The 12,959-nt window shown below is 47.1% G+C and overlaps 1 protein-coding gene across 2 annotated transcripts in view; it reads right to left on the reverse strand.

Annotated features, from left to right (window-relative positions):
* The window catches only part of LOC144819236 (PC-esterase domain-containing protein 1A-like), a 359,196-nt gene that overhangs the window by 159,365 nt on the left and 186,872 nt on the right, over positions 1 to 12,959 (reverse strand). For both annotated transcript variants that reach the window (XM_078677207.1, XM_078677208.1), the window contains one exon: positions 6,153 to 6,399. In XM_078677207.1, coding sequence (XP_078533333.1) covers positions 6,153 to 6,399 — 247 coding nt within the window. The remainder of the gene's footprint in view (positions 1 to 6,152; positions 6,400 to 12,959) is intronic.

Genomic DNA, 12,959 nt, shown 5'->3' on the forward strand with positions numbered 1-12,959 from the left:
AATATTGTTCTTGCCTCTGATTTGTTTCGTCTTCCAGCACTAGATCAATGAGGTTGTGAATGTCCAACCACATCTTCCTATCAGAGCGGCAAAGGATTGCTAGAGAATTGGCCGTATGAACCGTGACGACAGATATGGCAGAGTATCTCTTACCTATATTGTCCAAGCACCTGTCTTCTTGCTCTGGTGATGTAGAAATTAGTGATATGATTCTTTGAGTGACATTGCGCCGCTTGTGAGATGACAATCTGGTTTGGGATGTCTGGTGAGGCAGGAGGAAGAGTCTTCTGGGGCCTTGTGTGTTTTGTCAATACGAGGCAGCACCACTGTCACTGTTGCCTGGTTTTTCCTCTCGTACATAATTTATAAATAGAGATGGCTCTGACTGACTTTGACTGCTCTTTGAACTCATATAGAAAGCGTCGGACTGCTTGACTGAGACTGGGAGGTGAAACCTTGTTGTAGCATGGTCCATTACGTTGTAAAAGCCTCTAATGTACTCCGGAATCGAGTGCGCCGGATGTGGTTCTGGAGGTGATCGATTGGGGACGAGATATTCGTCCCAATCATCGCAGGGAGGCTGATTGTCTTGAATTTCACAGTCAATCTCATCGTAATCTGTTGACAATGGGTCGTCTCTTGGCGACGTACGTGTTACTTACCTTCGGTAACGATGTATTTGGTAGAGACGATTCTAGCCGCAGATTCCTTCACGTAGAATTATCCACTTTTGCCACAGCATCCCTGCACGCCGGGGCGACATCACGCGACTCCTCCCAGGCGTCGTCCGCGCATGTGACGTCAGCGAGGTCACATAAGCCCCGCCCCGGCTTGCCTACGTCAGTTTTCTTCTGAGAACGTTTCCGCACCACAACGCGGAACCACTAATAAAAAAAAAACGGTGGGAGCATGGGAACAGTGTGTAAAAGAGCATATAAATAGGAAACCCCATCCAAACAATGCAACACCACAGTGTCCAAGGGCAAGAAGAGAGGAAGAACAGAGCAGAGCCCTGAGCAGCCACCCACCCAACACCTAGACAGCCATCTCCCACCTCTCCCCCGGAGAGCAGGAACCTGCGTAAAAGTCATGTCACATCTAGCAGGCTGACAACCACCCCTTTAAAGTCAAGAGTTTGAGAGGACAATTATGAAGTGGCTCGAAAGGAGCGCACATAAAGTAAGTTAAGACTCAATTCCCACTAGGGCATTACGAAATGAATAGGAGGAAAAAGGTGAGTATTGCCCTTAAGAAACCAATTTACAATAGGGGACTTGAAAGGAGAAGGCTGATCAGGAAGGTGAAGGAAGGCCGAAAGATAGCCTTTAAGAGTGCCCAGAGCACAGCCCTGTTGGGCCCTGTAGAATAGCTACTAAACATAGCAAAATCAGGCTCCCCACTGGACATCATTCCGGCTAAGACTGCCTCACTGCTCTCCAAACAACTTGCTGCTCCTATTTGTTCAATCCTTAACCTCTCAATGAAAGAGGGTCATCTCCCCCACGAATGGAAGGAAGTGCAAATAATTCCGATCCGTAAACATCTTAAGGCCCCTATGGAGGATTTATCCAATTATTGCCCTATTTCATTGCTATCTCTCCTGAGCAAAATATTAGAAAAATATATAAATAAACTGTCGGACTTTGTCGAAGCTTCATGCTGCCTGGATACATCTCAGTCGGGCTTTTGACCTAGACACAGCATGGAGTCAACTTTGGTTGCGGTCACCAACAATATCAGAATGAACCTGGTTAACGGACAATCAGTGCTTCTTGTGCTGCTTGATTTATTGCCCGCCTTGGATATGATCTCCCATCAGACTGCTCAGGAGACTCAGGGAAATTAGCCTCCAACGGAATGCTTTACACTGGATGTCGAACTTTGTCTGATAGAATTCAGACCATGAACCTAGGCCTTTTCAGCTCCAAGACTACATGACTGACTAAGGGAGTACCTCAGGGTTCCTGTCTTAGCCCCACCTTATTCAACATAAATGTTACTCCCTTAGCAGGGTTATTGAGGAATTTAGGATTTGTTCTAATATCCTAGGAGGATGATACTCAACTCCTATTTTCCTTTGATAAACGCAAATATAATGCCCAGTCTACTTTTTCGATGGGCATGACGGCCATCGCTGCCTGCATGAGCGATAATTTTCTCCAACTTAATGCGGGGAAAACAGAGATCATGTTGTTTGGAGATGCTTTGGTGAGGTGGTCCCCGGGATGGTGGCCAGAGGATCTGGTGGTCAAAATCTGGGTGTCCGCCTGTATCAGAAATTGACAATTAAGGAGCATGCCATATCTACGGTCGGCTCATGCTTCCATGTGCTAAGTCTTCTCCGAAAAGTATTCCCCTTCTTACCTTTAACCACTCGAAAAACTGTTATCCAGGCACTGGAGCTAAGCCGCCTAGACTACTGCAATGCTTTCCTGATTTCAGCCAATGAAGCCTTCCTAAATAGATTGCAAGTAGTCCACAACATCGCAGCTCGTCTGGTCTCCAATGCTCCCCCCCGAAAAGCCCTCTCTCCCCATTCTGCAACAACTGCATTGGCTTCTGGTGCAGAAGCAGATCAGATTTAAGATCTGCTGTATGGTCCACGAATCTTTGAATGGCCAAGGTCCTAGCTTCCTAGCAGGCAAATTCACAAAGATCCCTTCGATCAGGGTCCAAATCTTTACTTTACGGACTCCATGCTATAAACAAGCCCATCTAGGTGGTAAAGCTTTTTCCCATCTGGCCCCTTCTTATTGGAACCGATCTATCTGCGACAATATCCAGATCACTTACAGTTCAGAAGACTTCTAGAAACCTCACTGTTATTATTCGCTCCTTTTCTGTGGTGGCCTGTAGTAACTCTATAGCACGGAGATACCCTCGGCGGGATGATTCAGGCGCTTTATAGATCAATAAATATCAAATATCAAAGAAAGTATGAAGAGGAGAACCTCAGAAAGAGGGGCAGAAAGGGGATCAACAGCCTTTGCTGTGCACCATGCCACAAATTTGTTCCATCTACAGGTGTATACTGTTTTAGTAGAGGGACGCCTGGCTGCCAAGATGACATTACAGACTTCAGGAGGGAGGTCGAAAGCGGTCAACTGTAGCCGCTCAAACTCTTCGCAAGAAGGTGGAGGCTGGATAGGTTCGGGTGGAGGACAATCTCCTGCTGCTGCGACAGAAGATCCTCCCAAAGAGGCAACCTGATCAGAGGATCGATGGCAATGTTCAAGAGCTTGGGATACCAGACTATTCGTGCCCAGTCCAGAGCCACAAGAATGACTTTGTCCTGGTCACGCTTGAATATTCTTCAGCACTTTAGGCAGAAGTGGTATAGGCAGAAAGGCATATAAAAGACCGCAAGTCCACTTGTGACGAAAAGAGTTGCCAAGTGAGTGCCTCCTTTGAAATCCCAACGAGTAGAACGGCTGACATTGCGCGTTCTCTTCGGTGGCAAACAGATCTAACCAAGGCTCTTCCCACTGCTGAAAGAAACCTTGCAGCACCTCTGAGTGAAAACGCCGTTCGTCATCCATCAGGTACTGGCAGCCGAGTTCGTCTGCCCTGGCGATCAGGGAACATGCCAGGTGTTGAACCACCAGGGACATGCCCTGATGTGTCAGCCACATCCAAAGGCGAAGAGTCTGTAGACATAGTGTCCAAGAACCCACCCCACCCGGTTTGTTGCAGTTCCACATGGCAGTGGTGTTGTCCGTGAACACCTGCACTACTCTTTCTCTGACAGAAGGAAAGAATGCTTTCAGTGAAAGAGGAATCACCCAGAGCTCCAGAAGGTTGATGTGGTGTCCGTACTCCGCCGGAGACCAGAGGCCTCTGATCTCCGCCTCTCCAATGTGGCCGCCCCACCCCAGGAGTGACGCATCTATCACCACTGTGAACTCTGGTTGGGGAAGGGAGGGGGATCTTTTGTTAATCCAATCCTGGTCCGTTAGCCACCACTGCAATTGGTGTGCAGTGCCCTCAGAGATCAGGACGCAATCGGAAAGATACCCCTGATGCTGCCTCCACTGGAACTTCAGGTCCCACTGCAGAGCCTGCATATGCCACCTGGCATGACCCACCAGCAGGAGGCCATGAGTCCCAGCAGCCTCTGGGTCTTTCTCAACGAAATCCGGGATAGAGACTGAAACATTGGTATCATAGCCCAAATATGCCATACTCGCTGCTCGGGAGGATAGGCCGGACTCTACACTGTGTCCAGAACTGCTCTGATGAAAAGGAGCTCTTGGAATGGAATCAGGTGCGTCTTCGGCACGTTGACTGTGAACCCCAGCGAATGCAGGTCTGCCTTAGTCTGTAGGTGGGAGACGATAGCCTGGGGCGAGCCCACCTCCAACAGCCAGTCTTCGAGATAGTGGAAGACTGGAGCCCCTGATCTGCGCAGATTAGCTGCGACCACTGCAGTCACTTTCCTGAACACCAGAGGGGCACTGGTAAGGCCAAAGGGGAGCATGGTAAACTGAAAATGCTCATGGCCTACTGTGAACCGAAGGTAGCGCCGGTGGGCAGGCAAGACAGGGATGTGAAAATAAGCTCCTGCAAGTCCAATGCTACCGTCCAGTCACAAGGGCCGAGGGCAGACAGGACTTGAGCCAATGTGAGTATTTTGAACAACTTCTTCCGGGGGAAGCGGTTGACGTCCCTGAGATCCAAGATAGGACGCAGACCTTTGTCCTCCTTGCGTACCAGGAAGTAGTGGGAATAACAACCATGATCCACTTCTGGCACAGGGGCTCACTCGATAGCTTCCTTGGCCAAGAGCGATGTAACTTCCTAACGGAGAATGGTCAAGTGATCCTCCGACATGCAATGGAGTGTTGGTGGCATGGAGAGAGGGGTAGTTTCAAAGTGGGGGAAGGGAGGAACTAGCTCCCTCGGACTATCTACAAAACCCACCTGTCCGAAGTGATGTTGTGCCAGTGTAGGGGGATGATGGCAGATTCTGCCGCCCGCTGGCAACTGGTTGCCCTGAAAAGTCAGACTAGAAAGATTTAGATGCACCTTCAGGGGGAAGGAGGAGGCAGAGGGCATTGGTGTACTGACCCGCTCGCTGGCCCCCGAACCCACAATGCTGGGTCCCACATAGCCGGCAGTGCAGAAGCACCTCTTACAAGCTGGCAATGCACCAGTGCGTGGATGATTGCAGTACCACCTGCTGGGGCAATCTTTTTGCTCTCCTTATTCCGTGCTGGACAGTCTTCTCGGGCATCTGCATCCTTTATTAACCACTTCTTGTTCAGGAGAACGTGCCCCGGGATGTAATAAGGGTCATTAGATGAGGGGTTGTACTTTGAGGGGTACTTGTGTATCATTTTTTTGTTGAGTATTTCTGCGATATTATAAGTCAATGACTGACAGCAGTGAAATAAGTCGGGAGCTGAAGTATGAAAGCAAAAAAAAAAATGTTTTTGGGTGTCAAACCAGAGGTGATTAGATAAGCCAAATGAGGATATAATGTTTTGGCGAAAAAAAGCAGAGGGTCCTTATCGAGACTTAGCCATAACTCTTCATTTGGGCATGATCTCAGACTGGTGTGCTTTAGGAATAAAAATAGAAAAAGAAAAAGATCAATATACCACGTGGTTTAGCAGAGAACTAAAGAACGGTTTTGTGAAGTGCATTTTCCATTATTTTGCTACTAATTATAAAGTGCACGAGCACTGGCAATTTTCTAACAATGCACATCACATAGAAACACACGAAAACAAGCTCAAGAGCAGATTCACTGTATTAGAACGTATAATCCATTTGACTTCAGCCAACTGACTCATGGGGGCTGTATTGAACAGTGCCAAGAGGAGTATAACTAAAACCCATAAGTAGAATCTACTGTACCTTCAACACCTACATCTAAAGTATATGAGCTACAAAGCTCAATGCCTCCAATACTATACTGCAAGTTAATACAAATCAACACAGAAGGCTATTCTCAGGCACATATATAGCTTCCAATAACATCTGTAAAATGAATGACTGTAGCCAGATTATGGACAACTTACTCGTGAAATAAAGTACTAAGATATAGCAACATATCGATGTTCGACATTTTAGTGGCAATTGTTCCAGCACCTCTCTGCATGAAATAACTAACTGTCCTAACAGCACATTGTGAGTCCACTACTTCTCACCTGTGTTGGCCTTCCTTTTCGGGACTTCCACACCCCATGCATCTGCAATGTGGGCCAGCAGAAGCTGAGTGATCTTGCGATGAACAATCTGGTTCCAGTGAACTCCATCTTTTAGGCGGTTCTGGCTATCGAACCGGAAGTGGTAGTGCAGGTCAAGCACATCAAACTTGTGAGAGGCTGCCAATGTCGCGCTGTAGAAATTAGCTTCAATGATATCTCTGCGGAGTGTTTTATCCAAGTGCTGAAGCTAAGACATGGCAACAAAGGAGAATTCAGCAAAAATGTTTAAAAGTATAGGACATAAGGAATATGCTACTTACCAGTATGCATCTGTTCTTCGTATGTAGGGCTGCTGATATTCATATCTGTGCATAGATCACCGCCTAGTGTTGGGTCCGGATGATTGCACATTGTTGTCCTGGAAGAGTCTTCGAAGTATCACGAGATAGGTGGCTCCTCCCTTGGACTACAGTGCGCATGGGCATCCTCTCCATCCCCAGATTGTTTTTCGCCATTGTGGCAGAGATGGAGTATAGTACAGTAAGAGATGTCCATGTAAAGAGTGAATGCTGCAGCTGCGACAGGCACCGGGGAGGCGGGTGGGCGATATGAATATCAGCAGCCCTACATGCCAAGAACAGATGCATACTGGTAAGTAGCATATTCCGTTCGAGGCATGTGGGCTGCTAAATTCATATCTGTGCATAGAATGTATAGCAGTATCTCCCTTAGCGGTGGCTACCTGTGTTAGCTGCAGCAGTCTAGAAAAGAGTTTTGAGAACAGCCTGTCCTACAGCAGCTTGCTGTTTTGAATGTACATCTATACAATAGTGTTTTGTAAATGTATGTGTGGTTGACCATGCGGCTGCTCTGCAAATTTTGTGTAAAGGAATATTTCCTAGGAAAGCCATGGATGCCCCTAGCTTACGTGTGGAATGCGCTCTAGGGGGGACTGTTAAGGTGTGTTTTGCCTTTATATAGCATATTTGTATGCACTTAACTATCCATCTGGCTATGCCTGATTTTGAAATAGGGGTTACCCTTGTGTTGAGGTGAGAAGGCAACAAACAATTGTTTTGTCTTGCGAAATGTTTTAGTTCTGTCTATGTAATATAGCAGAGCGCTTTTGACATCAAGGGTATGCAAGGCCCTTTCAGCTACTGTTTGTGGGTTCTGAAAGAACACTGGCAGTTCAATAGTTTGATTTAAATGGAAATGGGATACCACTTTGGCATGAACTTAGGGTTTGGTCTAAGAACTACTCTATTTGCATATACCTGAATGAATGGCTCTTGAATAGTTAGGGCTTGTAGCTCGCTAACTCTTCGAAGCGAAGTAATGGCAATGAGGAAAGACACCTTCCAAGTAAGAAATTGTATTTCGCATGATTGTAGTGGTTCAAAAGGTGGTCCCATTAGTCTGGTTAAAACAATGTTTAGATTCCAGACTGGTGATGGTGGGTGTCTTGGAGGAATTACGCGTTTAAGTCCTTCCATAAACCCTTTAATTGCTGGCACCCTGAATAGTGAAAGGTGTTGTCTGTTTTGCAAATATGCTGCTAACGCAGCTAGGTGTATTCTGATGGACGAAAAAGCTAAATTGCACCGTTGGAGGTGCAATAGGTAGCAATTGATGTTTTGAGTGGAAGCATCAAGCGGGTTAATGTCATTGTTATTACAATAAATGACGAAACGTTTCCACTTTGCTGCATAGCATGCTCTGGTAGTGGGTTTCCTTGCCTCTTTGATAATATTCATGCAGTCTGGGGGCAAGTTGAGGTATCCAAATTCTAGGATTTCAGGAGCCAGATCGCTAGGTTCAGCTGTTGGGGATCTGGGTGTTGGATTTCGCCATGGTTCTGCCTTAGAAGACTGGGTGTTAGTCGTAGTCTTTGATGAGGCACCACTGACAGTTCTAGGAACGTCGTGTACCATGGTTGTCTCGCCCACGTGGGAGCAACTAGGATTAGCGTCAGCGAATGTTGGCGCATTTTGCGTGCCACCAGCGGTATTAGTGGAGCTGGGGGAAAAGCGTACGCAAATTTGCCTGACCAGTTCATCCATATCGCATTGCCTTGCAACTGCGAATGTGGGAACCTGGCGGCAAAGTACTGGCATTTTGCGTTTTCGCTTGTGGCAAACAGATCTATTTCCGGGTGTCCCCACTTCCGGAAGAATGGTTTGGAGCACTTTGGGGTGAATATCCCATTCGTGCATCTGTTGGCTGTGCCTGCTCAAGAGGTCTGCCCTTGGTTGTCCTTGCCTGGGAGGTGTTCTGCCATGAGAAAGATGTTCCTCTGAATGGCCCATTTCCACATTGCTTGAGCTAGGTGCGACAGCTGTGGTGAGTGTGTTCCTCCCTGTTTCTGAATGTAATACATAGCTGTCATGTTGTCCGTCCGGATCAACACAGCTTTGTTGCGTAAGTGTTTCGCAAAAGCTTTTAGGGCTAGAAAGATGGCTATCAATTCTAGGAGATTGATATGCATTTTCTTTTGCTGTACAGTCCAGAGTCCCTGCACTGTGTAGTGTAGGACATGGGCTCCCCATCCTAGTAGGGATGCTTCCGCTGTTAACACTATTTGTGGGACAGGCTCTTGGAACAGTCGACCTTTGCAAAGGTTTTGTGGATTCCACCAATGCAGAGAGTTGTATGCACGACTGGTCACCAACACTAGGTCTTTTAGTTGCCCGTGAGCCTGGTTCCACTGCCTTGCTAGGCATTCTTGTAGCGGACGCATATGTAGTCTGGCGTGAGGGACTATGAATATGCACAAGGCCATCATGCCTATTAGCTGCATAAACACTCGAGCTGGTAGTGAGTGTTGGGGTCTGTACTTTTGTATTAGCGTCTGCATTCCCTGGACCCGTGCTGTGTTGGGATATGCTTTTGCTGACAGTGTATCTATTGTCGCTCCCAGGTACTGTTGGACGTGGGAGGGTTGTAGGTGTGACTTTGGATAGTTTAGTGAGAATCCTAAACTGTGCAGTAGGTGTGGTCTTTGACATGTTGTCGGCACATTGCTGGGCTGTTGGCGCGTGGATTAGCCAGTCGTCCAGATAAGGGTACACATGTATGTGTTGCCTTCTGAGATGTGCCGCTACTGTAGCTAGACATTTGGTGAACACTCTTGGAGCTGTTGTCACCCCAAATGGCAGGACTTTGAATTGGTAGTGTTGCCCTCGAATGGTGAACCTCAAATACTTTCTGTGAGCAGGGTGTATTGGTATATGAAAGTATGCATCTTTGAGGTTTAAAGTTTTTTTTTTTTTTTTTGGGGGAGTTTTATATAGCGCGAACTAGAACCGAACCAGTTATCAGAGCGCTTTACATAGCACCAGTTACGTTACATGAGGACACACTTTCATTTTTTTTTTATTTTTTTTTTAGGCACGGAGTTGCTAGGAAGTCTCCCTGTTGAAGCAATGGTAAGACTTGCTGGAGAGTGAGCATGTGATAATGCTCTGACAGAATGTAGAGGTTGATTGGCCTGAGGTCCAATATTGGTCTGAGAGACCCGTCCTTCTTTGGAAGTAGGAAGTATAGGGAGTATACTCCTGTTCCCTGATGTTGCAGTGGGACTGGTTCTATGGCGCCCTTTTGCAGCATACTGATGACCACTTGCTGAAGTAACGTTATATGTTCCTGTGACATAGGACAATGCACGGGTGGTATGTTGGGTGGAGTGGGGGGGGCTCTAGGCAATAGCCGTGTTGGATAATTTGCCTGACCCACTTGTCTGTGGTGATATTTAACCAGACTTGTTGAAATTGTTGTATTCTTCCCCCGACTGGTGTTATGTGGTCTGGGGGGAGTGTCAGGAAGTCACTGCTTTGTGTTAGTGGAGGATCTATTTGCATTGCCTCCACGACCTCTGCCTTTGGTATCGTTTCCTCTATAACCACCCCTGCTGGTATTCTTGTTATATGTGGATTGTGTGTTAGTTTTGTAGTTGGAGGATTGCTGTGATGTTCCTCGCGCTCCTCCTCTATAATTGAAGTGACGAAAGGAGCCCCGGTGTTGTTGGGACTGGAGAGCTCCCATATATTTTGCTGTTTCTGCATCCTTTTTCATTTTGTCCAGAATTGAATCAACTGCTGGACCAAATAAAAAGTCTGGGTTAATTGGCTGATTAAGAATTGTAGATTGGACTTCATTCTTAAAGCCTGATATGCAAAGCCATGCGTGTCGCCTTATTAGCATGCTGGTACTGATGGATCTGGCAGCTGTGTCTGCAGCGTCTAGTGCACACTTAATGGATGCATTGGTGATAAGCTTTCCCTCTTGTATAAGTTCATCTGCCTGCTGTTTGTAGGGATCAGGTAAGTGTTGGAGAATTTCCTCCAAACTGTCGTAGTGCGCCCTATCATATCTGGCTAGCAAGGCCTGTGTATTGGCTATTCTCCAGGAGTTTGCTGCCTGGGCCGCCACTCTTTTGCCTGATGCCTCAAATATCTTAGATTCCTTGTCTGGAGGTGCAGCCTCACCAGTAGTCTGAGTTTGCACGCTTACATGCGTTTGATACTACTAAGGAATCTAGGGGTAGCTGTCCTTTGATGTATGTGGGATCTATAGGTGCAGCTCTGTATTTCTTCTCAATTCTTGGGTTTATGACCCGCGCCCTAGCAGTGTCCTTAAAAATGTCACCTGCGTGTCTTAACACCCCTTTTAGCATTGGGAGTGTTTTAACGTCTTTCAGATGTTGTGAGTGTATCAAAGAGGAAATGTTCCTCAATAGCATCAGAGTGCATATCTACATTGTGGTAGGTTGCTGCTCTATCTAACAGAGAATTAAATGCAACTGTATCCTCTGTGGGTGATGGCTTAGTAGGGTATACTGCAGGGTCTGTAATGGGCAGAGTCCCTTCATTGTCTGGTTCCCCTCCTGTACCCCATGGCTGTGTGTCTGGGTCTGTATTTGGGTTTTGTGGATATCCAAAACCTACATCTGCGTCCTGATCTTCATCAGGGTTGTAGTCAGAGCGTGTTGGTGAGGTTGGGGTATAAGGAGTAGTAGGCATAGCAGGAGTGATAGGTTCAAAGAGGATAGGAGAGGTAGCACAATCTCTTTTTCTTTAAGGGGATTCTGGAAATGTCTTCTGTTGGTAGAGACTTTTTCTTTTTAGTATACACAGTCACTTTACCAGTTATTGGATCAATGTAGATTTTTGACTGGTTCTCTGTGGAGGGATCTGGGTGAAGAAGGTCCTCTTCAACAGTCTTTGGTTTTGGTGTTACAACCTTTGGTTTTTGTTTCTTCGGGTCGATGGTTTTTGGTACCTCGACCGTTTTAGGTGGTTGTATCGCTTTTGGTTGTTTTTCAACGGGTTTTGTTGGTTGAACGAACTTTGCTGGCTTCACAACTTTTTTCGGACCGAGCGATGTTGTCGGTTCGAGAGTCTCTTTTTGTTGTTTTGGAGCCTGCTGTTTCGGTTCGACGCTTTTTTTCGGGTCGATGGACCTTGGCTCGACCGATTTCTTTTCGTCCACCTTCGGTTTCGGTTGGACGTTAGTTTTGGGCGTAGGCCTTGTTTTGTCGTCGACTGGTTTGTTCCCCTTGTCGATACCCGAGGCGGATTTGCTCGATTCGACGTGTTTTTTGGGGGTCAATTCGACGTGCTTTTGTTTTTGCGTCGAATCGACGTGTCTTGGCTTTGAGGTTGACTCGACGGCCTTTGGTTTGGAGCTCGAGTCGACAGCTTTTGTCTTCGATGTCGACTCGACGTTTTTCGGTTTCGAGGGTACTGTGGCCTTCGGGTCGACGCCTTTAGGCTCGATACCTTCGGGTCGACGTAATTCGGTCCGAAGACTGTATTGTCGACAAGTTTCGGTTTTGATGGAATTGATGTTGTGTGACGTGTCTCAGAGGGCTCTTTCGATATGTTCTTAGCCGGGCGGTATGGCGGGGCTGTAGAACGAGGTTGTTGGTCTCGGCTAAGGCCTGCTGGCGATGCCTTGACCTGAGTCTCTGATAGAGGTGTAGTGTCTATATGGGGCGGTGTACTCACGGTTCGCCCCTCGCCGTCATCGTAGTCGTCTTCAACTGCTACGATGTCCTGATCATAGTCTTCGAGATCGACGATTAGTTCTCCCTCTTCGGGGTAATATTCGGAGTCGGGCTCCGAGTATTGTCCGTCGTCTCGGTCTGAGTCTTCGGCGCTTGCTAGATCGTCTTCGTCCCCGAAGATGTTAACGGGCTCCGGCGCCGATCGTTGCATTTCTTGCCTCGCCGCCCATCTATTCCGAATAGTCTTTTTTGATCGGAATTGGGCACAGGCCAGGCAACTATCTTCTTTGTGATCTGGAGATTGGCATTTGTTGCACACTGGATGTTTGTCTGTGTGTGGAAATTTCGAGTTGCACTGAGGGCAGTACTTGAATGGACTTTGTTCCATCGACGGTCGGTCCACGTGGTGTCGACAAGGCCTCACGGCCCGATTCGACGACTGGAGTGCAACAGAGTTGTAAAAAGAGTATCGGCAATGAGCGTTTATCAATACCGACGGTATTCGAAGGCCTTTTGGCCTTTTGAGAAGTTTTCTTGATTCCGAACTTGGAGAGTAGGAAAGTACATCCGAACCCAATGGCGGAGAAAAACAATCTGGGGATGGAGAGGATGCCCATGTGCACTGTAGTCCAAGGGAGGAGCCACCTATCTCGTTACTTCGAAGACTCTTCCAGGACAACAATGTGCAATCATCCGGACCCAGCACTAGGCAGCGATCTATGCACAGATATGAATTCAGCAGCCCACATGCCTCGAACTTTCTTTTTATCTTGCATACTTTTATTTAGGCTAGGCAATAT

This window comes from Lissotriton helveticus, chromosome 2_1 (assembly GCF_964261635.1).
Source record: "Lissotriton helveticus chromosome 2_1, aLisHel1.1, whole genome shotgun sequence".
In the NCBI taxonomy this organism is placed as follows: domain Eukaryota; kingdom Metazoa; phylum Chordata; class Amphibia; order Caudata; family Salamandridae; genus Lissotriton; species Lissotriton helveticus.